Source organism: Paralichthys olivaceus, chromosome 4 (genome assembly GCF_024713975.1).
Source record: "Paralichthys olivaceus isolate ysfri-2021 chromosome 4, ASM2471397v2, whole genome shotgun sequence".
NCBI classification, from domain to species: Eukaryota; Metazoa; Chordata; class Actinopteri; order Pleuronectiformes; family Paralichthyidae; genus Paralichthys; species Paralichthys olivaceus.
The window spans coordinates 25595835-25623824 of record NC_091096.1 but is presented as its reverse complement, the minus strand read 5'-3'; the positions used below and the strand labels follow the sequence as shown (position 1 = coordinate 25623824).

At 40.7% G+C, this 27990-nt stretch overlaps 1 protein-coding gene across 26 annotated transcripts in view; it reads left to right on the top strand.

Annotated features, from left to right (window-relative positions):
* cacna1ba (calcium channel, voltage-dependent, N type, alpha 1B subunit, a) overlaps positions 1 to 27240 on the top strand; it is a 130051-nt gene extending 102811 nt beyond the window's left edge. For 18 of the 26 annotated variants that reach the window (XM_069522815.1, XM_069522817.1, XM_069522823.1 and 15 more), the window contains 12 exons: positions 1055 to 1182; positions 2470 to 2566; positions 4936 to 5041; positions 5336 to 5443; positions 7707 to 7822; positions 8412 to 8593; positions 11476 to 11611; positions 12110 to 12229; positions 16412 to 16450; positions 17863 to 18097; positions 20314 to 20522; positions 21761 to 27240. In XM_069522815.1, the coding sequence (XP_069378916.1) occupies positions 1055 to 1182; positions 2470 to 2566; positions 4936 to 5041; positions 5336 to 5443; positions 7707 to 7822; positions 8412 to 8593; positions 11476 to 11611; positions 12110 to 12229; positions 16412 to 16450; positions 17863 to 18097; positions 20314 to 20522; positions 21761 to 22315 (2031 nt within the window). In that variant the 3' untranslated portion in view covers positions 22316 to 27240. Of the gene's footprint in view, positions 1 to 1054; positions 1183 to 1420; positions 1518 to 2469; positions 2567 to 4935; positions 5042 to 5335; positions 5444 to 7706; positions 7823 to 8411; positions 8594 to 11475; positions 11612 to 12109; positions 12230 to 16411; positions 16451 to 17862; positions 18098 to 20313; positions 20523 to 21760 lie in introns of all 26 variants that reach the window. The other 8 variants (XM_069522824.1, XM_069522825.1, XM_069522804.1 and 5 more) reach the window with 5 other exon arrangements.
* The last annotated feature ends 750 nt before the right edge of the window (positions 27241 to 27990 follow it).

The window sequence follows — 27990 nt, the reverse complement described above, 5'->3', positions numbered from 1 at the left end:
TGCCCTTTCTGCAACACAGTGTGGCAGTATTGCTCGAATCCTTCTCATGTTGAAATATAACTCTCTTATTTGCGTCTACTCACATCGCCTGGTGCAAATTTCCAACTAGTCTTCTCATTGATGCACTGATGAAAAATTTGCTTTGCATTTGGTCTGAACACACACATATCTGCTAGCACACATTTGCCTTATTAGAGGCTTATCACTCAGTTGAAGGAAAAATAAATGTGACATGTTCATGGCTTTTGAAAGAAAATGCTTTTTTACATATTTCACCCCCAAGAAAGGCTTTGCCACACGCTGAGGTGAATGACCGTTTAAATGTAGAAATAAACTCACTGCGAATGTGCTGTGATGCACTGCTCTGCTCTTTTTACATATTTTACAGCCACAATACACAAATTTGTGTATTGTGGCCATCATAAATATTAGGGACATACACTCAAACAGACCTTTTTTGAAATTGGTCTGTGAAAATGCCTGCAAATATAAACCTGTCAGGGTTTATCCTCATGGTAATTCAGATATTATTGATAAGAACAAGGAATCACCAGAAAGAGAAGGCTGAGACACGATGCCCTCTCTGCTCTCGTCTCTCCGCCGTTTTTCTTCCTGTCAATGCCACAATGCATGATGGTATATAAAGCTTGGTTAGTGACCATCAGTTGCACACTTTTTTTTATTTTTATGATGCACTGTGGGACAAATTGAGTCCACTATATAGGGTATAAAGACCTCCACTAAACATTTGGACAGCACTACAAAATAGCAAAATCACTATATATTGTGGACCATATAGTGATTAATGAGTGATTTTGGACATAGCCAATAACACAGCTTCATTGATGGTTGCCATCTTCTTCTATCCTTCCTCGTCTTTTGTCCTCTTTCTGTTGCATCTCAATGTGACCACTGGAGACAAATTAAAATACTAGGTAGAAACATGATCAGGTTAAAATCTTACACACAATCTGAATTCGAGATCCATTTCAATACCAGATGTAACTAGTCATAGTTCATGAGGTTTAAACTCAACCTAATGTCTGTGTTCCAGATGCTGAATCTATTTGTGGCTGTCATCATGGATAACTTTGAGTACCTAACCAGAGATTCCTCCATCCTGGGACCTCATCACCTCGATGAGTTCATCCGGGTTTGGGCCGAGTATGACCCGGCTGCGTGGTATGTTCAAACCTCCCTCTGGGCCACAGAGGATATCATACAAAGTAAAGTGGATAGAATAGACATCCTAACCTTACTGCTCTCTTCCTCCTTTGGTGACTAAGGTGACTTCATGAGACCTCATACACAGGCCTCATTCCTTTACCTTGTTGTATGCAGTCAGCCCACTGATGATCATTGTTTTATCTTAAGATGTCCTTGAACGTTTGTTTATTTATCTGCTTGTTCTTTTCCACAGTGGACGGATTTCCTATAAGGATATGTACAATTTGTTACGCGTTATCTCACCCCCCCTTGGCTTAGGGAAGAACTGCCCTAATAGGGTAGCATACAAGGTTTGCAAATATCAGACATTTCCGTCACCAGGGTGCTTTGTGTACCTCTATACCAAGAAACTTTAACTGAATGGCTGTGCACCGATGAAATCGCCTTTAGTCTAGCACCTGCCCCTCCAAACTGACTGGCTTTGGTTAATGATGCCGGAGTAGAAACAAAGCTTTCAAAGCCACGGCATTGTCCCAAAATGCCGCCTGCCATGCCTACTTTCTCCTGTCTGTAATGTTTAGATGGCAGACATGTTTCACTTTCCATTATTATCAATAATCAATCAATAATTATCCACTCAATTGTTTAAAAAAAGAAAAACAGAATTGAAAGAAAAAGTCTTGAAAAGTCTTCAAGTCTTTAACAGAAAAAAAGTCTTGAACGGAGAATGTGACACTTCATTCAGATCTTTAAAACAGCTGAATCAGGTCAAAACCCTTGTGGAGACTTTTTGATCGTTCTATGAAGACATACTCTAGTGGAAAGTCAGGCTATGAGTGAAAGCCCCAAACAAGCGCTTGGGCTGGCATTGAAACCTTCGTCTCTGTGTATCCTGGTTGAAGTACCAGTGGGATGTTTGCTAGCATGCCCAGGCAGACATCCCTGTTACGATGCTGTCATTTCTCTTCCCTCCCATCAGCATCCTGTGTGTCAGGTCCACGCATCCACCTTTCTTCTCTCCCCTCCTCCCTCTCTCACCAAACTCACTCTTTACCATCCCATCTCTCCTCTCAGGGATCCTGAGCTCCACAGCGATGCATCCCCGTGCCCCGACACAGTGGCCGAGGATGGCATTCACATTACATCTCACTTAAGGAAATCTATTAACAACAGATTTCTGTTTTTCCTTTCCATTATTCTCTTATTTTGTTGATTTCTTCCCTTTGCTCCTCTCCTCCTCCTCTGACTCCCCATCCTTCTCTGTTTGGGTTTTGTTTATTCTTGATTTCCTTCCCTGTGAAGTGGGCGTATCAAGTACCGCGATATGTATCAGATGCTGCTCCACATGTCCCCACCCTTAGGTTTGGGAAAGAAATGTCCACCAAGAGTCGCCTACAAGGTAGACCCTCTTCTTCCTCTACCTTCTACCCTGTGCTCGACAACCTTTCTTCCACTGGTGTGAACTCAAGCCAGTGTCTGTGCTCCCTCGTTTCTTCACTTTGTCTTTGCTAGCGTTCTGATATATTTTGGTGTAGGCCCCGACCTCATCTTTATCATCTTTAATGTTCCTCTGAGCATAGCTGCCTGAGTAGGCTAATAACAATCACTAATTAAAATAACACATAGAGATGAACTAAAAATACTTTAAAAACATTAATTAAGATATATTGTGTTTATGTGGGAAATTTGCTCAGATGTCACTATTTCTTTGAAATGTATGTCCTAGTTGGGGTTTTATTTTGTGGAGCAGTGTGTGTGTAGAAGGCGCGAGTGGAGCAGTGTGTGTTTGCGTGAGTGTGTAGCTTTTGTTGCTTTTCTGTACATACAATTATTTCTGTATCTCTATGCTTTCCTCTTTGTGCTTCTGTCTTTGCTGCCCTTTCCCTCTCATTCTTTCTCATATTTCATCTCAGTCTATCTACTGGGGAAAATATGTGTGTGTGTGTGTGTGTGTGTGTGTGTGTGTGTGTGTGTGTGTGTGTGTGTGTGTTCGGTGTGTGTGTGTGTCTGTGTGTCTGTCTGTGTGTTAAAATGTTATTGCTGCACAGCACTGACAAAATATGTCATGGAGATTTTGATTTGATGTATTGTTTGCTGAATACTGATTGAGATAAATAAGAAATGTCTACCTGATATTGATATGTAATTGGTATCTGGATGTCTTATCAGAATCTTATCAGTATCATCATATTTCATCAAAATGTAGTGATGGTCACATTTTGATCAGATCAGATCTCGCTGCAGGACTAGCAAGCTTCACGATTGGCTTATTAGTTCCTTACTTTTCAAGTAACATTAGCGTAGCCTATAGCAAGAGTACATGTACCTTTGTGAAGCCCTGCATTCCATGCAAGTATTCTGCACGTACCCTCATGCATAATACAGGCCTTCTTTAGCCTTCCTCTGTTTTGAGTTCAAATTCCGATATTACAAAGATTAGTTTGTTTATTTAGTTTAAAAAAATATGTTTATCATCTTAGTAAATTCCCTGTTGTCTCGAGTGTGTACAGAAGTCAGTCCTTCAGGGCCTGTGGTTGATGGAGGCTGAATGCCGTCAGCTGTCTCCATGGGTCATGTGACCCTTGACCATCCACATTGTTCACTGAAAACTTGAGCAACTCTGACTGACATACCTAACTATAATAACCCATGTTGAGATCTACTCACAAGCACAATCCTTGTAGTTGCTGGAAAAGCCAAGGCCCATGATCAGATGTCATTATCAGTATAGTATCCAGATGCAGGTTGCATGTTGATACCAGGTTGGATTTGCATGAATTCCCTGTAGACACAATGTTGCAGATCCACAATTTCAATTAGGCTTTAAAAATGTTTGCAGATTTCAAGATTTTCTTTAAGCAAAATATATATTATCGTTCATTCTGAATTGCTAAACAGCTACTCGTCTTGAAATTTCTAGCTGCTGATATTGATGTCTCTCTAATTGGGCGTGCAGCCTGTGGTGGTGTTTGTATCTACGTGTGGGTGACAGTGCGACCATATGTAAATGACCATGGTTTTACACATGTGTAGGTGTGTTTGTTTGCCTCTCAGCTCTCCATCTCCGTCTCATTCTGACGCTGGTCTTTCTTACTCTCTGCACTGCCACTGAGAGCACTTGTATATGAATGCTTTTTGTGTTCAGGGGAGCTCAACTCTTTCAGCAGCAATCCCACATCATTCAGAGTGCATCTAGTGGTGCCATTAGTCCTATATGAATGAACCAAGTCTTCCTGCTAAGGCTGCCCAAGCTTGGTGGAATGGACACTTTTTTATTGCTAGCTGCCACATACATGTAGAGCAAACGCAACCTCGTCAACTCTCAGTTGACGATTGTTAGGTACGCAACCACAGAGTCGAGCTCCTGGGACTGCCGAGGCACCTTCATGGTTATGCGTTACATGCCTTCTCTCACCTTTTTTTCGGTCAATGTCAGTCTTGCACCAGTGCACTTTGACTTGCAGCATTTAGTGCATACTGTAGCCAGTAGCAGTGAATGTGAATGTGTAGCTTGTCTCCTCTGTACGTACTTGTAGAGAAAGCCTTTTGTGCGCTGAACAGTAACAATTCAACAATGCGGCCAAACTACAAGCATTCAACAAAATGTATCAAAGGAGACCTCTAAGCTAACATGGGTCTGTGGAGGGTATTGCATCACAGCAGCACACAGATTGATTTCTCTGGGTGGATTGTATGCTCTCTTTGGGCTGTTTGTTATCACTCTGTGATCTAATGACAAATCTGTCACCACTCACCTCCTCTTCTCAGCGTCTCGTCAAGATGAACATGCCCATTGCCGATGACAACAGCGTCCACTTCACCTCCACCCTGATGGCCCTGATTCGCACCGCCTTGAACATCAAACTGGCCTCAGGTCAGAGAAACACAAATAATAAGTAGACTAAAGATAAATAGACTAATCCAAAGGCAAATCAGAAATTTAGCTTGGAGCCAATGTCAGTTGAACCATGTCAGGTGAACCAATCACAAGTGGAAAGCACTAAGTACAGGAAGTGAGAACAAACCCAGCACATCAATTGGTCTTTGGAAAGTTACGTCAGATGACCAAGTACATAAAGTTCTCCACTTGTGATTGGATCACTCAAGATCTGTGTGTTTTACTGATAAAGGAGGTTGAAAGTCTGTCTCGCCATCTCTGGATGTCTAGGTATGGTAGCTCAGCGCTTGTCTGACGCTGAGCTGAAGAAGGAGTTGTCCACAGTGTGGCCCAACCTCTCAAAAAAGACCATGAACCTGCTGGTGACGCCACATAAACGTAAGCTTTGTACTAACTCACTACTAAAAAGAATTCATCTAAATGTGAATGTTCAGCTGTACATTTTCACACCAAGCCCAATCTTTTTCTGAGGACAGTACATCATTAAGTAAATACATGTAGATTGGATGTCCCAATGAGGCACCGTGGCTGCTTTAGTGTCACACAAGGTGTAACTTCCCTATGACATTAATATTTTGCATATGTATTTTTAAATATTTTTTTCACATATGAAACGACAAAGACAACCACTGCAGTTTAGGGCTAAAGCCAAACAAGGACACAATATAGAACAAAGTCAAAGTCACGTTCAGGCCAGCCTCTGTCCCAGTAAAGTCTCTCATTCACTATTTCTTTGACTCTGAAAAAATATATAGAACGACTCCAGTACAGCAGTTAACACAAGGAATTCAATTCTTTGTGATTTTGTGAAGTTAATTAAAACCTTATCATCGTCGTACAAAGGGATGGTGATTATCAAGTGGCTGAAGTGTCAGTTTGCTCCTCACTATTCACTTAGCTATTACAAAGTTCTCTTACATAGAGAGTGGTGAATGAGGGAGGGATTTCAGATGCAGCACGAGTGTTTGAAATATGCTAACATAAGATGTTTTCTCTTGTTTTTTCAACTTTTGTCAGTTTTTCTTTCAATTAAGAAGTGATGAAGTCATATACAGGGTATTTTGAACCGTTTCACTTGCAACTCAGCTCTCCTGGGCTCCACTTTTAATATATATGAAACCAAACGCAGCCTGCCAAGTCCCAAGTCCTTTCACAAATGTATATCTGTGATGCAATATTCCTCACATCAAATGGACTGTCAGTGGTTGTATGCATGTATTCATAAGTTTTCTATTCCACAAAGTCTACCCACTTTATCTCAACCTGACTGCTGACTGTGGCAGAGTCAGGTGTGTCATGCACGCAGCAGCAAGTTGTTGAGATGACGCTGCTCAGCTCACCTGTTTCTAACACTCTCCACCCAGATTTGTTCAACTGCTCAAACTTGTAGTCTTCAGACCTAATTGGCACCGACTCAAGTGACATCACCTAAGGGACATTTATCAAACTTTACACAGCTTGAGATACAAAACAAATGTAAAGCCCATATTCACAAATAACAGTTTGTCTCATAGGGCTTGATGAGGTACAACCTTCTCATCAAGAATGAGGGAAAACAACCCAAAAAAATTCTATTAATAGGAAAAAAAAAAACATAGACACCTCAGAGGGAGTCACGTGTGAGAATCCCTCTCCCAAGATGAACAGAAGTGTAACAGAGCACTTCAACAAAATAACAATATTTACAACACTGAACAGAAATGACAAATGAAGAGGTGAAAGGATTTGGAATAAGAAAATGTCTGATAGAGATGAAGGGAACAATCTAGTTGTGTTTATAATCCAGGATGAACTGCCACCGCGGTCACCATCCATGACTATGATCCATCATCCACCATCTCACTCACTATCTACGATCCACTAATATCATGATCCACCATTCACAGCAGATATTAATATGCTACAATACCTGAGCAGACTGGATAAAAAATGGAAAGAAAAAGAAAACTTCACTGGGAGCAGGAAATGAATTCTACTGCTTTTAGATGAGGAGCATCAGATAAATAATGCGTGTTTAAGACCATGGTGATAATTCAGGCAATGGAAATACATGAAAAGTGGTTGAACATAATCTATCTATCTATTTATTATAACAGAAACTGTGTGACATCCACAAAAACTACTCTACTAACATAACTAAAATATGTCAGAACATGTTGCTCTCTGCAAGTTAAGAGCATTTTAGGTTTTAAAATATTGGAGTCCTGAAGGATTTGTATTTCATGCAGTCTGATAGATAGATACTCAGAGCACATATTCAGTATGTTATTGTGTGAGTACCTGTGTTAAGTGTCCATCCATAAAAGCCCATGCAAAGGACAATGCAGACTGTGCAGCATTGAGCTTTGCTTTTGCTGCCACCTTTTGGTGAGAAGTGTTCACCACTTCCAATAATTACCCAGAGACATTTCCAGGCATTTCGTTCTGTCATGATGCTTGTTTTGTTTACCTTAGGAATCCATTTTAATTACGTGCTGTGAATCACACCAATCACTCACATTAAGACGTCTCCTCCCTTAAAACTAAACCATTAGGGAGACAAATAGAGATGAATGGAGGGTGGACGAGTGAGTCAGCAGAATTCCCTCTCTCGGTCCTCTCCACCTTTCTCACATCATTTCTTCTCTCCTCACCTCCTCAGCCAATGAACTGACGGTAGGGAAGGTTTATGCCGCCCTGATGATCTTCGACTACTACAAACAGAACATAGCGAGGAAGCGGCAGCTGCAGCAGCAACAGAACCCATCGGGCTCCCAGGTACAACGTCCACACCGCACATACCCGCAGACTGCACACACGCATAGGCACGCGCACACTGACATGCACTGAAGCACACCCACATTGGATGCAGTCGTACGCATGCGCCAAATTAAATTGTGTTTGCAAACAGGTACACACTTTGATTGTGCGATTGCATGCAAAGAAGATGCTTTTGTATCCATTTACCATTCAGTGATGGATTACAAAACTGATCATCTGCTTTCACTATTGAACGTTTTCAGTGTAAAAGCCCTCAGTGATAGGTTGCCTATGAAAACTGTTTATATTAAAAGGCACACTTACACGTCACATCCATAGATGGATATGTATTTGGCTGCTGGTTGGCAGTTATTTGCAACCTTGCACATCTACTGCACAGCTGTTTGTCACTGCATACACAAATCATCACACGTATGCACACAGAACCCCCACATACAAGCATGACTGCAAAAAAAGGAATATTGTGGCCCCGGTCTCCACATATGTGTGGCACTGAGTCCCCCCGCCGTCAGATCTGGGCCCAGCAATATTCTGCCTGCTGCCTCTAAATGTCTTCAGCATGTTGCCATCCATCTCTCCTCCACAGTGCGAGGTCGGGGCTCTGTTTAAGCCATTGCTGCCTGTGACTCACATGCAGGAGAAAGACCTGCCTATGATGTCAAACAGTGTGGAGCCTCCCAGCATACTTCAGCCCCAGCACAAATCCCATGCCAAGTCTCAGCCACAGACCAGACCTAGCTCCAACTCCCTCAACAATGGAGGCACACTGTAAGTTCAATGCTCCAGGAAGATATTTCCCACATCAAGACTTAAGTTGGGTCCACAGGGTTTAATAGTTTGAGGTGGAGATTACAACATCAAAGCTGAAAGTGACTTTACTTACCCAACCTTTCCTTGTGAAAATTCAGACTGGGGGCCAGATTTGCTTCTGAGTCGTGGGCTGTGTGTATTGTGAGAGATTTACTAAGATGGCAGATAGCGCTGGGCCGGTTCAGGGACTGACCTTAACAGACTGTGTGAAGGAGAGCACAAAACCAAACTCAAGCAATGGTATTTCTATGAAATCAACCATCTCAGAAAACAAACTAGAATGTCATTCAGTAGAATGTTTGCCTCTGCCAAGGCAAATTGTCCCATTAACCTCAACCAAGCTGCAACAAGTTGTACACACTCAAAGATAGCAGTCCCCTGAATGTGCCCGAATTGTTTCTTTAAGATCTATGAATTATTTTCAAGGAAAAGAGGGAAAATTTATGGCACAATGTCTCACGAAAAGTTCCTCGTTTCACCTCCTGATTTAGATCTGCATCAAAATTTAATGGGTTTCTCCCTTGTCCCATACCACCGTTCTTGCTTACGAACAAAAAGCACTCAGTAGGTTGCATGCCCCCTGGCCCCCTTAAATTCAATCAAGCTGCACCAAATTTTACACACTTGTAGAAATCAGTGTCCTCAATATAACTATAAAATGTTGGAAAATTCCTTATCTTGCAATGTTCGGAATCCCTGGATCTGTACCTAAATACATTGGGTTCTTCCCTGAGCCATACCAAAATCTATCACCAGGTTCTGTGATGATCTGACCGGTAGTTTTAATCTAGCTTACAAACAAACGTACAAAACAACTGACAGAGGTCAAACATAACCGGCACAATTACCTCTGTCTCCAGTCTGTGGCGTCTTTTTTTGAGAAATACAATTCTACTACATGTGCAAAAGTGGCAGTAATCTAATTCTGATACTGAGACTGGGTTTATACAACAAGACAAAAAGTTCAAGTCAGGTTTACAACATCACAACCAATCAGTAAGATGTGTTTTACCTCATGAATACTATATTAATAACATAAAAAATTACTTCTACTATGCCATAACTGACTATATGAGACAACACTGAATCTATTACACATGTGCAGCTGCTCCAGGCTGGGTCAGGTTTACAGTATAAGATACTTTAGTTTAGCACATCAAGGCCAGATTTGTTTTTTGTAATGATCAGGTCGCAGAGGCTGATTCATGCTTCTCTTCTGAGCTGGGTTTCAGCTTCTCAGCCACATAGAGGGCAGCTAATGTGCGCCTCCTCATACCTGTTACATGTCAGGGCTGCTACACTGATATCCCAGCTGTGCACAGCCGCACAGCTTGGTGTGCTTTTGTTTCCAGCATTCTTTCAGTAAAGACAGTGTGTGATGAATGAAGGCTCAGTAATTCTCTCCAGTAACACCAAACAGTTTTCCATGATGTACCAAAACCCTCCTCACCCTCATCGTTGCTCTTTAACACAAAGCTATAGTGGCCCTCAAGGACAAAGCACATACAAGAGAGAAAGCACAAACATTAAGAGAAATACGCTACAGCACACCAGTCTGTAATGTTTATTAATGTACTGTACTGCCTCTACACCTTTTTCTTTATAGTTGTTCATTTTTATTGAGATTTATCAATACACAGACTACTCTCTCGTCCACAGAGGTGTTGTTAAACTGTCTAATAAAGCATATATTCATTATGCATTCAGCTTTACCTTCAGACAAACTGAAAGCCACAAACCATATATGACAACCCTGAGACCAAAGACAATTCTTCAAAGTACAACAGAGCGAGTGATTTAGAAAAAGAGTGAATTTCCAAACAGACATTATTATAAATAATAAAATAAATTAACTCAATCTAAATGGTTTGTTTTACTTCTGAAAACATAGCAACACTGAATAAAGGTGAGGTTTAATGTGGGTAACTAAGTAAAAGTAGAGTGGCTACTGATCCTGATTTGCTATACGAAGGAAACTGCACTTGCCAGACGTTCTTGAAGATGTTTCATTCTAAAGGCTCCCTCAGCTCTATCTCGCCACTGACTGTCGATAAAGAGATGTATCTGTGATGCCTTGAGGGAATCCTTTCCATTTGGCACAAACATTCACTTGGACTCAAGGATTTATTGATTTAATTTTGGTAGCCAAAGGTCAAAGGTCAAGGCAACTGTGGCCTCACAAATTATGTTTATCTGGATATCTTAAGATCAACTTGAAGGGATGTCTTTAAATTTAATAATAACATTCACTTGGACTCAAGAATGAACTGGAAAGATTTTGATGGTCAAAGGTCATGGATACCTCATAAGAGTCTGGGGAAAAAGGTATGTAGAGTGAAATTGCAGTGGTTGGCAGAAGCATGCAAATGCAGTGTTGTTGTTATTCTAGTTGTATTTGTTGTATTTCTGGATGTGGAGTTTTCCCTCAATAATATTTGTGCTTTCTCCTCTGTGGGTTTTGTCCTCAGGGGCCACCATACAAAATGATGACTGTAGGGTATATTACACACTGGATGATAACTCATGACTCATCAAAACATGTTTATCTTGTATCGTTGTATAATCAAAAAGATTAATTCCAATCTGAACAGTGTGAAGGTCAGTTTGTCATCCTGATCCTTTATGTGTATGGAGACCTTCTCTAAGGATGAGGTTTGCTGCAGGGGTTTGTCTGCTGTTTATACCTTATATTATATTATATTATACCTTTATACCTTAACTTAACGTTTTGCTATATAGTGCAATCTATTATTATTATTAATATTATTATTGTTGTTGGTGTTGTTGTTGTTGTTGTTGTTATTATTATTATGCACAGCTGTGACTGCTGTAACACACAGGCCTGGTCACGATCACAACATCAAGGAATCATCTTCCTGGGTGATGGAGAAACCCAAGGAGGGGCCCCGAGCTAAGAGCAAAAGAAGCATGTCCAGGGGCCCATCAGAGGACTCACCAGACACTGCCATCATTCAGGTACCGTTCAACACATGGTGTGTGCGTGTGCCACTGTATTTACAGACGTGAAAGCACTCAAGGCGCACTGACGACACATTTGAGATCCGTTCACACAGACTGCGGTGGTCTTAGGCTGTGGTCTACAGAGTGAGAGGATCTTAATGCTGTTGTCTGAACAGGGGCTACATGTTAACTGCAGAGATGTTGCCATGAGCTAATTTTTTACTGGTGTTATATTACGTCCAAACTTCCTACTGCATGCATTATTGCAGTGTGCCCAATTAGTGTGATCACCATTATGACATTTCTCTCTGTTTGTGTAAGAGGCAGTCCATGCATGCCTAAGTCTCATCAATCATAGGGTTGAAGTTGTTTAACAGCTGCTAAAGAATCATGTTGCTGAAGGAGAGGTAAAGAGGAAAATGAATTAGTCCACTCCACCCCCACACACACAGCAATGATGCTAATGGGTTTGTGTGTGTGTGTGTGTGTGTGTGTGTGTGTGTGTGTGTGTAGGAGTCAGTGGAGATGAGGAAGATGGAGACCAGTGTCAGCAGTACCATCCCAGTCCCTGGCACAGGTCTGGAGAACCAGGGCAGAGCTGCCTCTATGCCTCGACTCAGTGTTGAGCTGCAGGTAACACCTCATCTGAACTCATGTTCATGTTCCCAACCTGGATTAGACGTCACTGTTAGCGTTAGTCAGGACTTTTTTTACATTAGTCTCAGACTAAACTCAAACTGAAGATCTAATTGTCCAGATTTCATCGTTGGAATTTTAGTCTTGTTCTTGTCATGCATTTTGCTACAGTACCTTTTCACACTAGAAAGTAATGGTTCACACATGGTGTCCAAGTCGTTCTGCTCTGATGCTGTACAATATACCGACTCTCCTCAATCCACCTATCGTTTCCAAACCGGTCTGACCAGAGTCGCTCAGTCACTCCTGTTCATGCTTGCATCTACACAGAAACTGAATTCACCCACTTCTTCACTGAAAAACTGATCATTGTCTGTGTTTAACTTGCGACGAGTGAACTAGCAGCTGTAACGCCTCCTTCGTTGAAGTGCGAAGTCTGCAAAGGTCAAGTAACTGAATCAATGAGATTAAATGGGGAGGAGATGATGCTGTTTAATGAATCAGGAGCCTCTTCAGAACCATTCACTTTTTGCACCCTTATTACTTTCAGAGATTACATTTACATTGGATCTAAATGTTATTTGCATCCATCTAGACAATAGTCTATAATGACACAATTAAAAATGCTTTGAGAAAGTTTCCGCAAATATATTATCAGTCAAAAACTTTACAAAAGTATTTTGGGCCTTAGTTCTCTATTTTGTAGAATTACAGCTTCCAGTCTTATTTACACATCTGGATTTGTGCAGGTTATTTCATTCTTCCTGACAGATCCTCTCAAGCTTATTCAGATTGGATGGGACGTGTCTGTGAACTGAAAAAAATCAAAAATTTATATTATTTCCTAAAACTATTCACAACCTTTGCTGTGGCTTCAAACTGAGGTCAGGAGCATCCTGTTTGCTTTATCTAACCACCTGGGGACTGACTGGATATTTCAGGGGAGTTTACAAAGACACACACTCATGTATATAGGGTCTCACAATTCACACTTTAATGCCAGGACAAATTATCAGTAGACCTCTTCATTGCCATTATAGCGAAACAGGATGAAGAAGGATGAATGCAGCCAAATAAGGAGAGGACCTTGAAAATGTTCCACAGAGTGAACGTGACCAGAGACTCAGGAGAAAATAAAACAGCCAATACAACACTGGAGTGTGTTCGGTAGAAGCCTCTGACTGTCCATGAGTGTGCCAGACAAAGACCAGACTTAAACCCCCAAAGAACATCTGTGCAGAGAAAGATGCAGCTCACAGACACATCTCATCCAGTCTGATGGAGTTTGTGTCAGAGAATCTGTTAGGGAGACTGAGATAAACGTCACAAATACAGATTGCGAAAACAAAGACGAAGCTGTAACTGCTGAAAAACGAGATTCTATACATTTAGATTAGATTAGATTAGATTAGATTAGATTCAACTTTATTGTCATTGTACAGAGTACAGGTACTGAGACAACGAAATGCAGTTTAGCATCTAACCAGAAGTGCAAAATAGCAATAAAAGTGCAGAGTCTGTGCATATGTAAAGTGGAATAATTGAATAAATAAGATATATACAGTAAGAGTTGGGTGTGAAAAAAAGAACTCTGAATACTTCATCATTAAATAATCAGTTGACTTTTTAATTTGTAACACATTAGTTATTTATCTATTTAAAGTTGAATCTACAATACTCTCTCTGAAGTCATTATAAAATATATGATTCCACAGATACATGCAGGTTTCTGAATAAGACTGCATTTAAAAAGTTATTAGTTCATTTGCTCAGTCAGCTAAATTTTTTATTTTATTTTATAGGTTTATTTTTTGACAGAACTTAGAATTTATTTCCTCATAGCCTTTGTTCTGAAATTGTACTTTTTGATCTCTCTTGTGCTGTTTTAGTCCTGGAAAATGCATCTTCAGAATACCAGGACATCTTTGTTGTGTGTGAAACTTGGAGGAAGAAAAGTTTTCTGTGCCCACATTACTGAAAATAACCCCCAGTAATGCTTCTTTGTAATGGTGTAGTGATTGAACCATTTCTACTGACAAAGCATGTAGGAGCTTGGCCTCACGTTTCATCCGGTTAAGGCTGAAAAACTCTAAATGAATCTTTCACTGGATCCTAAGAAATATAATAAGGGCCCTCATTTCCTGAGTGATGTTGATGTTGATTGATTTGTGCATTTAAAGTGCATTCCTTTCACAGCCCATTTGGAAGAGCTGCTGTTGATCCTACTTTCACTGCAGAGGAGAAGTCTACAGTAATCTGATTAGATCCTGGCAGGCCTCCAGCTATTTGTGCGGTATTGTTTTTCTTCTGCCAACTGAAAAGATGGCCGTGGCTCCAAATGGCTCCGGGCCTAAGATTCATCGGAGAGGAAGACGGTAACTGTGTTACAGTAGCAGTGAGAGGATCTGCAGGAATAATGAAAGAACAGGGGTGGCAGGCTGCCTTGTTGACTCGCTCTCTTATTTTTCTCACCTTTTGGAGCTGAGGGCAGGAAATCCTTTAGCCGGTTGAATGAATGGTTGCCTTCAGAAACTTGAACTTGAAACCTTCATTTGAGGGAGGCTTAGCCACAATCAGGAGATGACATCTTTCAGACCTGTTCTGAGAAAACCCCAGAGTCTGTCAGGGAGCCTGACTTCACAGAGAAAGAAAAGCTCACGCTCAGTTATGTTAACCCAGGTGATATTGGACATTAGATCCTGTTTGCAGTTTCATCACCTTTTAATACTGCATGAACAGAAGTCCCATTTTAATTTGTAAGGTATGCACCTTTTGGCCTCTCTGCAAGGGACAGGTTTGGCAGGCAAAGACAGAAGGCATTGATGCTGGTATGTTCTGAGAGAGTCACAGAGGAAGAGTCCAGGATGAAAAGAGGCTGGGGGTGTGAGCACTGGGTACACTGAAACATGTTTCCATTGCATTCTGCAGTGCTTATTTTCATACTGGCTGTGACGTTTCAGGTAAGGTGGGGGAAACCAGGAAGTGGAGTCAAACAAGTTTTTATCTTTTCATTCCATTTTCTTCCACTTATCTGAGGTCAGGTGTTGCCGACACCCTTCTCCCCAGCAATGCTTTGTAGACCCTCCTGGGGGATTGTGAGATGTACCCAGGCCAGATGAGATATATAATCTTTCCAGCTAGTTCTTGGTCTACCCCATGTGTGCTTCCTGCTGGCTGTGTTTATAAAAGCTCCAACGCGCTCAGGTGGCATCCCCATAAGATGCCCAAACCAGCTCTACTCCGTAGAGGACGTCCAAACTCCTCACCCTATCTCTAAGGATGAGCCTAGACACTGGCTTGATGCCAAAATGTAATTCTGAACATGCAGGTTGATGGTCAGGGGCAATCCAGATAAGGGGTTAATTTTCCAAAGGCCAAACAGCAGGCCGAGAACCGAACAGTCCAAACTGAGAGCTGGGTATAGCTGGGCAGGCTGAGTATGGTATTAATGTTTGGGCGGCTGCTGGATCCTGAGCATGAGCAAAGACAGACAGGAGAGAGAAGCGAGGCAGGCAAAAAAGTTCCGAGTTGTAGAAAGTGAGAAGCGGCCACAACAAATCTAACCACTGAGGTAGAATGATCTGATGGAGTCATGGTGCTTGGTGGTTAGATACCAAAGTGAGGTGTGTTGGTGGTTACGGGATTCCTTCTTGAGGTTCCATGACTTTGTAGATATCACCTGTATATGAAAATATGAAGCATTTTTTTAGCTTAGATAACACACATCTACGTCAACATGAATACTCTGCTCGCTTACTCAGTCATGTAACACTCAGAAATAGGCAGTATATCTGGCTATTAACCACTATACATTCACTGTACATTTACTATTGATGCTGTAGTAGTACATTGTGCTGCTATTCTTGTTTTACTTAAGTTCAAATACAGGACCACAACTGGAGAAATGATCAAACTTCTACTTAGAATAAAATTTGAAAATGTCTAATGGTATAAAATCAGATGTTGTGGAAGACAGTAAGGATTGTCAATTACCCCCTGTCCCATTATACCTGTAGAGCATCAATTTTCAATAGGATTATATATTTTTTCTATAAATTAAAGGGCTTTAGTTACACACAGGATGCTTTAATTACATGACATTGAAAAATATTATTCAACAGCTGCTGCTAATACTGCGTAATGTTCCTCATCTCTTTTCTCTGATGTTCTTTCTTTTAGTGGGGCCCCTCCCACCACACTCCAGGGATCCATCTCGCCGTATGTACACGCTGTCTCACGACATACAGTATATGATTGCTTGTGATTGGTCGTTGTGCATATTTCAGGCTCAGCAGGGTTATTATCAAACCTCAATGAGGTCAGATGATCACATGGATTCACATGGGTTAACATCACCATACAACCAGATGTGTTTTATTCTGTGTGATGAGCCTGATTTAAAGCTTCTCTCTGGAACATTTGATAACTTTCAGCTCTGACACCCCCAGTGGTCGTATCAGAGACAAATTGTGATTTGTAAATATGGTCTATACAAGTGACTCCTGTCATCTGTCACACACTTAATTTTGTGTGTATAAAGACAAACAATAGAAAAACACAGTGGCTCCAGAAAGAGCTGGATTTTTTATATACTACAATATAATAACAATGTTATACATGAGTCAAAATTGCCCCAGCAGAGCCCCATTTAGTTTTTGACCAGGTTTATAGTCCTGGTAGAGAAAATGTTTTTGTTTATTTGTAATTATTGAAATAAAAAAACCTACGAAATGCTACCTAGGTCATCTTGGAGCCACTGCCCTGGTCCAGGTCAAATATGTGGAGAAAGTATTGCTTGAATTTTTTTAATGCACCATTAATCATTTTCTTCACAGTTTGGTATCCTAGAGCAATTAATCCATAGAATCAGATTTAAAAAAAATACCTTTCTACTATGTTAAATACATTTACCAAATACGTATACCTTGTGAGTCATTTCATCAGACATTAATGAGTTAAAGGTCCAGTGTGTAAGATTTAGGTGAAGGGGAACTATTGGCAGATATTTATTGTAGAATAATCCTCATGATTTTTTCACTAGTTCATTTATCTAAATTGTGTGAATTGTAGTTTTCTTTACCCCAGAAAAAGCCCTTTATATTTAAATAGTTCATATTTACATCGAGGGGACCCTCTATATGGAGGCCGCCATGTTTTTTACATTAGTCCAGACTGGACAAACTAAACACCTTTTGAGTTTTTATGACAACTGAAGCTACCACAGGTTCTTTTTCATGTTTGGAAGGAGATGGTGAGGTGAGGGCTGTTCAGCTGCAACATGCAACTTCAACACTAGATATCACTAAATTCTACACACTGTACCTTTAAGGTTTCTAACAAATGACTGTAAATAAAGGGAGCTCAGCTTTTATCAATGAACTCCCACTGCTTTGTATGGAACACCTGCTCCTTTATCCTTCACCAGACAATAAGACTGTGGTTAAGTCAGAGCTGCAGGTGCCAGCCATTCAGTGTGTCTAAAAACTCAAATGAATTTCTGTTTTTTTGCCTTCTACAGTCTATAATCACCTGAACATACCACCTGCAGGGGAAACGCTCCCCCAGCTGCTCACTGTGTGAGCTTCTCATGACAAGATTCTCAGTGGTCTTCTTTGTCCCCCCCACCTCAGTCTGTCCCTGATGCCAGCCCTATGAAACGCTCAGCCTCCACTGTGGCCCCACAGCGACCCCAGGAGGTCAACCTGAGGGACTACACCCTGGAGAAACCCAGCCAGGACCGACCTCACCACCATCACCACCACCATCGCTGCCACCACCGCCGGGATCGAGACAAAGACAGAGAAAGAGAGAAAAGGCAGAGGTCTTTGGATACACCTGTAGGTGGACAACCTCCAGGCTCTGCTGGTGAGTCAGCCCCCTACACACTCACACACACAGTCAGTGTGTTTTTATATCATGCTCTGTTTTGAGTTCAAATGTGCGACATATTCAATAGTATAGTATTTTATAGTACAGTATACTATATAGTACTTTATTAATTTGTTTCTCTCAGCAAGATGAAAATAAGTAAACCAAGGTGCTTGTTGCATTGGTTGAACATTAAACTGACCGGAGTGAAACATTGTCTCATACAGGACATATCTCTTACTTGGCAGGTTTTGTCGACATGTCCAAATGTAGATATTTTATCTATGTACACAGTGTTGGGCAAAACAGATATTTCTCTAAAATAATTTATCTCTTAATTCAGCCTGTAGTTTTTAAACTAAGGATCACCATAGTCCTCTTCATGTCTTACCTTGAGTCCAAGCCAAGGTTAACCTAAGATTCACTGTATTCTGGATTGATATTCCCATGGTCATATCATAAATTCTTTTTTATCCAAAATACGATGGACGTACTCGCATTCTGGCAGAGAGTCGCTCTAGGTTGCCTGGCAACTGCAAAGCACCAAGAAATAGTCCAGCCAAGGATACATTGTCATTTTTATAAAAGTGGTCTTCTAGGGATGAAATGAATGAGATGTATCATGTTTTGAACTTCAGAGGTGCAGGTTGGCAGATTCTGAGTTATTTGGACATCCGGACAGATTATGCCTCCTGTTTGCAGGATTAATGCTCAGCTGCTGGCTCTGACCTTAAATGTGTTCAGTAGATATGAGAGTGCTATTAATCTCGTCATGTAACTCTCTGACAGGGAGCTAATAACTGTACGTATATTATGTTCCCCCAACTCATTTCAATGTACACTAAATGAATCATTTCATATACATCTGGCACGCACAAAGCAGTTTGGTGCAATTCCCAGTTTTGCTAAAACTCTGCAAATGAGCAAAATCTTATAGCAGAAGCTATGAATGAGCATATGAAGGCAGTAAAAACAATCCACGAATGAGTCAGAAGAGTAAACCCCCCCCACAGGTTCTCAGCTGTGACAGAGATCAGCAGTGTTCTCTTTTTGTCGGGTGTGACACAGCAGCGCTTTAGAACTTTGATAAAAGAGACTGACAGACATGCACAGCCAACCCCCCGCTAATTACTAAGCAGCCGCTCTGCAGGGTGTGGTGAAAACTGTCACAGTCCATCAGAATACTACTGCAGGGGCGTCCAAAAAATAATCATAATAGAGATAAAACAACTGCACATGGAGCTGTCTCTATGTGGACCAGCAGCCTACTCTAATAACACATATTAGCCTGTATTGTGCTATACCGATGGGCAACATGGTTATTATTGTATCTGCTAAACATTACCATGTTGCCATTGTCACAGTGAGCATGTTAGCATGCTGATGATACTTTTTCACACCAGACGTTTTACCATGTGATAACAGGAAAAGTGTATGTGTAAGTGATTTGAGTTCCATTTAGCTGCTCCAGTTTCACGTCCTGGTCCTCATGCTGTTTACCCTTTGTTTTCCCTATTGTGATAAATCACTGTAACTAATGATGGATGACACGTCTCCACTTCCTCCCACTGTGCAAAAATGTCATATTGGATAACAGTGCTGCTGGTGTCTTGCCGTGGTGATTTTATTTGGAGGAGAGTCTGTGCAGTAGTGATCAAGGAGCGGAGTCAACGCAACAAGGTCCCACTCACACACCTGCCTGACCAATCTGAATTCAGTCTCTGCTGTCAATCATGACGTCTCCCCTTTTCACAGCTTAAACTCACTCAATAAAACACATTTTGAACACTTGAACATAGGTCATTATGACAAAAACTACCTAAATGACTGAAAACATGTTGAGAAAAATGTATCTGATGTGTACTTTGACTCTAGTTTTGTCCATGTCCCATCCACTAACATCCCGCCTCCGATTTAGGACTGCAGCCTGCAACTAGGGGGCGATCAAGATGTTTTGGCTTCACGTCTGGGAGCTGTCATGTTGTCCATTTTCATATAGTGTGACTTGTCTGGTGTGAATAATGACTACAGATTCCTATTTATTACAAAACAGAAATATCCCTTAACAACACTGTCACTCAAATTTGTCCTCAAACCCAGTGAACCAAAGCATTGACGTCAGAATATAAAAGTCAGAACTTTAATATTATCTTCAACAGTGAAACATACACTTTCAATTTGCAATATTTTCCCTCTTCCCCGGGATGCACCAGAAGAGCCGGCGTCTGTCCCAGCTGCCTCCAGAGAGCGGACCCATGACCGCGGACGCTCACACGAGAGGAAACACCACCACTCCACGGTGGACAAGCAGCGCTACTACTCCTGCGACCGCTTCTGCAGCCGGGAACACTGCCACAGCAAATCTGCCACCGCTAGCTGTGCCGCCTCCCCCAGCGAGGGGCAGGAAACCAGCAACAAGCAGGTGGGAGGGCACAGGCTTGTAGAATAGGGCCAGATGAGGCTTGAGGTCTTTCTGACTTTGTTTTATCTGTGATTTCTGCTGTCCCCCTGAATGTGATTCTAAAGATAGAAAACTCCAAAACACTGAACCTCTCATGCTGCTGATACAATTTAGTATAGTATTTAAGAGTATTTAAAGGAGTGTGGATTATGATATTTTGCAATCAGTTGTGATTAAGGCCTCTAGTAATAATATTCTTCATTTTACTGCTGAGATTAATACACATCCAGATAAACTAATATTGTCTTGCTGATACAAATATGTGTTTTAATGTTACTGGCTTATGGAAACAAATTTAATTCATTTTCCATAAATATAACAACTAGTCTAGGCTGAATAGAATTGAATGATCATCTACAGTTAAACCTTGTCACTAAATACTCATGAGCAAACCAAATGTGTATTCATCCTCAGCAGAAAATGGTCTCAACAAACTATTCCCTCATTTGTGAGTGACTTTTTGATAAAAACTGAACCAGCTGTTATAGGAAAGATGGATTTGATGGGATCCAGAGTGGCTTCAGAACCAGATTCCAATTTGATAAAACATCATCCAACCCTATATCCCCAACATTCACAGAAATAAAGTGGTTAAATGAATAGGAAAAAAAAAAAATTAATATTAAAAACTGGAAAGCCATAATAATTTTAAGTATGTGGTGAAAATGTAGTAATATTAATTTTGCAAGTATATCTCAGACAATAATTGGTTGCTTGTGACTTAGTTTATATTGGTTTTTAATAATCATATATAGAACCATACCTCTGGTTGGAATATATTTTTCTCACATGATATTGTAACGTCATAGAGAGGTGGTGCTGGAGTATGCATTCTTGAGCACTTTTTTTAGCACAATTTTAGACTCATCATGTTGGAGATTCAAATGACAGTTCCAACATCTGTCTGCCTGTAGTGCAGCCTCTCATGGCCTTTCACTTCTTTTCCCACTTTCTCTCTTCATCATTTCCCATCCTGTCTGTCCGCCATTACCTTTCCATTTGTGCTTGTCTTCTCTGTCTTTGTTCTGTCCCTCATTTTTTCTGTCATCTTTTGTGACATCATATTTTGGTGTCTTTCCTTTCTCCTCCTTTCCTCCTTCTGGCGGCCCTGTCCCTGTTTCCTTCCCTTTACCTTTCCACTCTTACATATTTTGCTCATCGTTCGCTCGTTTCAAATTGCTTGTCCAATTTTCATCTAGGGCAGTGGTTGGGTTAAAGGCAGCCCAGTGGCATTGAGTTCCAGTTCTAGCACGCCAAGCCGCGGACGTCGGCAGCTCCCCCAGACCCCCCTCACCCCACGGCCAGGGGTGGCCTACAAGACTGCCAATTCCTCCCCTGTGCACTTTGTGTCCAGCCAGGCCTCTGTGAGTCCCAGCCAGCTGAGCCGTGGCTTGTCGGAACACAACGCCCTACGGCACAGCAGCTCCCAACACATCCCCTGCCCCGTCACTCGTATCAGCTCCGAGCCCTTCCTGGGCCGGGGCTACGGCGATGCCCTGGGCAGCCCCTACAGCAGCCTCCGGGACCAGCTGGACGTCTTCCAGGATGTGGCGTCATTCTCGCCCAGCCCCCGTACCGGACGCTCATCTTGGACCGCACTGCCTCGCATGATGGGAGCCCTGCCTCCGGCTCCACAGCAGAACCTTGGGGTGCCCAATGGGTACCACTTCAGCTTTGGGGGCAACACCAGCCCAGGCTCTGGCGTCAGGGCACCCAGGTATTACCAGGAGGCAGAGGAGGATGAATGGTGCTAGCATGGCTTTAAACCAACCTTTTTAATGCATTTTGAGGAACTGTGATGAGTTTTATCATCTTCTTTAAAGGCTTTAGTTTACATTGTCACTGTGTGTGTTTAATGCTGTATTTGAATCCTAACTGAGTGGGCTAAGGTTGGGGAGAACACTTGAAATGGGTCATATTTGAATGTGAACAAGAAATCATCATCTTTGTCAAAGGGCACATAGCATCATCAAACTGAGCAGTAGTCAGATACATGTATCTTTCAGTAGCTATTCCTCGATTTGCCTTGACTTCAGTGTTTTGTTGACACCACCATAACCCTCAAACTGCAGTGCGAACACAGTGTACATTAGAATGGTAATACCTCTTGGTTTTAATGATGTACAGTAGATAGACAAGCAGACCTGCTATGTGTCATTCGTAACTAATGTGTGTATACCAGGGAAATAATTTAAGAAAACAAAAGACGCTCTAATGAGCTTTTGGCAAAACAAATTTTACAAAAACCAAAAGCAGCATTCAAGTTTTTTTTCTGACATTTGGAGGCAGCACAACAAACTGTAAACAAAACACTGTCGTACTATCACTGAATCAAATTGACGAGGCTAATGTTTTACCGAACTACACCCAGCAGACACAGTCCAACGGTAGCGTTCATTTGGACTCGTGCTTCTGATCAGCAGAGAATGAAAGTCCAGCGGTGAAGCTCCTTTTAGCTCCACTTCTGCTAAATGCTCCACTGTGTTCACATGATTAGAGTCAGAACAGTAAAGGCTGTCAAACCAAAACAAAAGCTGAAAGTATCTAAAACATTCATTCGCCTAGAACCAATTAATTGGTGATAATTCTCTGTGGGTTTGTGCCACCTTTCACATTACACAAACATATTTATTTTCATTGTAAGCTTAAAAAGTATATCGACTAATTCAGCTTTATTGTTAGATTTGAAATATTCTTAAAGTTGTACATGATCTGATCTGTTTACCAGGTGAAATGACCTTCGCAAAGACCTACATGATAAACTGAGAACACTGCTCACTGTAGTTTAACGCAGAGAACCAAACAGCATTGTTGAACTTGCGGCGCAACAGAGCAGCACTCATACTGGTTAACAGACACGTCATCATTACACCCAACAGCACAACATACTGCATAACAGAGCATCGCATTTTCAAATTAAACTTTGTTATCGGTTTTATCAGTCGCTGAAGTGCGTTTGAGAGTCTCTATGGCAGGTTCAACAGAAAGTGATGGCACTGCACGTCATGGAATCATGGTCAGTCCCTCAGTGAAATGTTGGGATATAAATAACCTCAAAGACATTATGACAATGTACAAATGGCTGTGATGCTCTTTAGTTTAGGACCGTACCATTCTATGATTATGCCTAATCCTTTATGACATTCCCTCCGTGTCAGTGGAACATATGAAGTGCTGTCACACAGGCAGCGGCGATTGTTTATCTGTTTCATGTTTCTTGCAAACTTGAAGACAGAAGCAAAAGTAACCGACTGATTTATTTTCTATACAAACTTTTCTTGTAGATGTTCTCTTTTTCTTTGAGCCATTTGTTTTTGTATGACATGAAAAAAACCACAAAGGTGTGTTTTATGTGAACTGCTTCCGGTTTGCCATCGTTTCAGGTCTAATGTTTCTTACAGACTTCTTTGCGATGTTTTATGACGAAGTGCCTATCCTTTTAGATATACTGTAGAAAAAGATGCAATGTCAACTGTTTTCTAATGCATCCGCACTTGAGTAGATGTTTGGTTCATTCTGGATGTAGCTCTGCAGGAAAACATGTTGTACAGAAAGCCTTATCTGCGAGGAGAGAGAGAAGATAACCTACAGTACGCTGAAAAGACAGGAATCGAAAAAATTACCTTCTGAACGTTGATTCTTTTTCTTGTTTTTGATAAACCACATGTAGGTGGGGCAGCCAGAATAACATTGTGGTAATGCTCAGAAAACTGCATAAATATATTTATCCAGTTACGTTAATGCCAGTAACACGTTGTGCATGTGTAGATGGTAGACCTGTTCAAGCACCTGCTCTGACCAACTCTTTTTTATATGTTTATTGGAAAGGATGTCAGCCTGACAAGCTCCTGTCATTGGACTGTTCAGTGTGTGTGTGTGTGTGTGTGTTTGTTTGCGTGCATGTGTGTGTGTGTGTGTGTGCGCGCACTTTCTGATCACGGTAGCAAATTGGTATTTGAGTCAAGAAGGGCTCTGTGCGTGTGTGTCGATTAAAATGAACATCAGTAGGCATCAGATATATTTTGCATTTATTGATCCAGGTTGATCTTTGGTGGTGTTTCTTTTTTTTTTTTCACTCTCTCAATCACATCTGGCAAAAACAAAAAGCAACAACAGTGATCTTGTAATGTCATGCCATGTATCTCCAGCAGCTACTGTACCGTGGAGATTGACAGCAGGAAAAGCTACAGCAAGCGAATTCCTTCATGTCAGACATCAGGATTTGGAGTGAGAATGAAAAGGTTTTGTTTTTCTAGCCCCGCCAGTTTGTGCTGGAGTTCAAAGGTCACACAGACGGAAACAGTTTGTGAACAAGTTAAGATCGATAACTTCTCCACCCACACTAACAGAAAACACAACGCACCTGCATTGTTAGCTATGTCCCAAATCCATACCATATGCAAACTGAGCTGGTTTTTTGTTCATGCAGTGTTCACACTGAAAAAGCTAAAAAAAAAAAACGTGATCATGTAAATCTGCCTGAATATTTGTTGTGGTGATAATAGACAGGAACATGTACAAGGGAGACTTTGTTTCAAGCATTTGAAGAATCATTTATATATATATATAACTAGAATGGCAATCAGTAGGGTGCATACCTTAATAGGCTGAAGCATTTGATGACACCAACATACAATTGAAGTTATTATTTTCATTACAACAACCAGTCTTACAGAGATCAAATGGCTGAACTCAAAACATTTAACAGAATTTAATACCTTTTTATTATAATTTATTCTTCTTCTAGCCATGGATTTTATTATTTTCTTGTGAAGCACTTTGTAACTTTGTGTAGATAAGTGCTATACAAATTATTACAAGTTATTATTATCATTATTATTATTATTATTACCTTCCCAAGTCCAACTGTTCCAGTATGAAACCACATTAAAATTCATTAGATCAGGATCTTTCCTTGAAAATAAAAATGGTAGAATACATGTTTCTTGTTTGTCATCTAACAGTATCCTTCTGAAACCAGTTGTCGGCTGATGTAGTTATTAGAGTAGTGGACGTTTCCTGGTGGACAAACTACAGTGTGTACTGATGACGTCAAACACACTGTAAAAACTATCAGTATGCTGTAAGGAATTGGGACACAGCTAATATGTCATCAAACACATGTATGAAAAGCAAAGAATCAAAGCAAAGAGTTATTGGCTTTTGCTGGGGCTTGTGAAAATGAATTCTAGGAAATGTAGAACAACCTTTCGAACTAAAAGTACAATAGAAGCAGTCCTGTGATCGGATATGAAAACAGTGTTTAACACTGAGACTCTAAACCAGGAATTACATTCTCAAAACAACTAGATCTCTTTGGCTCTGTTAGACTGTAGCCAAAAGATAAGTGACAGCACAGATCAGAAAACACATCTGGAAATCCACAGAGCTGCCACCAGTAACCAGAGACTGGCTGCCGCACTCACCTCTGCTAACAATTTGAAGGGAGAAGTTCTGCAGCTGTTTTGTAGAATTCTAGAAAAACACCTTCTCACCATCTGTAAGGACTGTGTCCACGCCTGGAACCACTCTGCTCGCTTACACGTGGGCTGAATTCACACACAAACCATATTTGTTATATGCAACTTTACTTTGTGCACATTACTAACGTCAACATCACATTGTCTTGAAACTTGGTGAAACTGCAGCAGGTAGAAGATGGGGGGGGGGGGACTACAAGGGCCAGAAACAACACAACAGATATGCAACAAGACAAACCCACTCCTCCATCCATTCTGCAGCTTTTTTATGTTGGTCTCTTTAGATTCAGGCTTCAGCATGAGCGTGACCAAATGTTTTATAGAAAATACCTTGAAAAAACATGCAGACAAAAAAAGGAGGTAAAATACATAAGGGCACAAAGTGTAAACAAGAAACAGAACATTTAGGATTACAGCAACTTTATACATATATTTGCATGCATAACATTTACCCACCTTGACAATGACAAATGGAAATCCCATGGCTCAAAATGGGAGGTGGTGTTTCTTGTTAGGTCGTAATAAAAGGGTTTTGATGAATCAACCTTGAGTAGTGTCAAAGTCGTTCTTTTCCTCAATGACAGGAACACATTCTCCTGCAAAGAGAGATCACATTCATTACTCGAAAGCTTTTGTCAGACTACGGCAGAAAAATCCTCAAAGTACCTGAACCTTCTAAATCTATGGCCTCTGTGTAGCTTCAAAAGAAACTGTGCATTCTGGGAAAGTGGTCTCTTATGTTTGGACCCCACAGTGTATGTGTCCAAGTCTGGACCAATTGGCCACCAAACATGGGAAGCACTCCAATCTCTTTATTTCTGCATACTATTGGCTACTACTATAGATGTGGCTGTTTTTTGATAAGATACAGAAGTTTGCATGTTCTAACAATGTATGTGCATGTAGAAAACTTAGTACTTTTAGATACTATGTGTTATTTTGTTGTTTTTAATATTTTGTATAAACTGTGGGGTTCGCTGAAAAGACATATTTCTATTAACTACAGTATTGACCATTGTTGAGAGTTTCCCCTCGTGCAGCAGAGCTGGAACATTCCTTTATTTGGGTCTTGGGATTCAGTGAAATGTTTGTTTGCCTGATTTTATGTTTCTTTGCCAGACTTTGAATTCTACAGTTGTTTCTACATTAAACATTTTGTATGAAGCAAAGTTCCTTGAAATAAAAAATAATTAAAATGATGCTGTCTCTTACTAGCTAAAATAATCTACTACCCATAATCCATTATGATATGGTGGAAATATTTTGTGCATTTATCTCAAGTTTTTGTGATAAATCCTCTCAAGCTCTGTCAGACTCAGTGAGTGACTGTGAGCTGCATCTTCAGGTCTCTACCCAGATGTTCTGTTTATAAAAATAAAGATACATATACTGTATTTAAAGCACATTAAACCTACATGAAAAACCAACGTTAATAAATTCAATAGGCTTATTTTGCATCTGAATTGTTAATGAGAGCACATGTTGTTTAATGACATAAAAGCAGAAATATATTTAAAAGATTTAAAAACTTGAAATGTTAGATAATCAATTTTAATAACTAACAAGCTGATATCACCTTGTCTGTTTGCATCTAAAACAACCAATAGTCCCAAAAACTGTGGTATGACCAGGGACATGTACAGACATTTTGGGGGGCAGGGCCTCAAGTGAGAAAAAGGGCACTTCTCATAATTATTTATTTTAAAAAATGTTTTAAAATAAAAAGTTGAATATAGTAGATTACCTCTGACAATTTATTTTATTATCATCACATTCACCTAATTGTCAAAAGACAACAACAAAGGAAACATCGATGCATCTTGATGTGTCACATCCACAATTTCCTACATTACTGCACATCTGTCACTGTTATTGAAAGTGTGCTGTCATTTACACAACATGGTTTTCAATTCATAAATCAGACTACATCAGTTTATGACAGTGCTCTC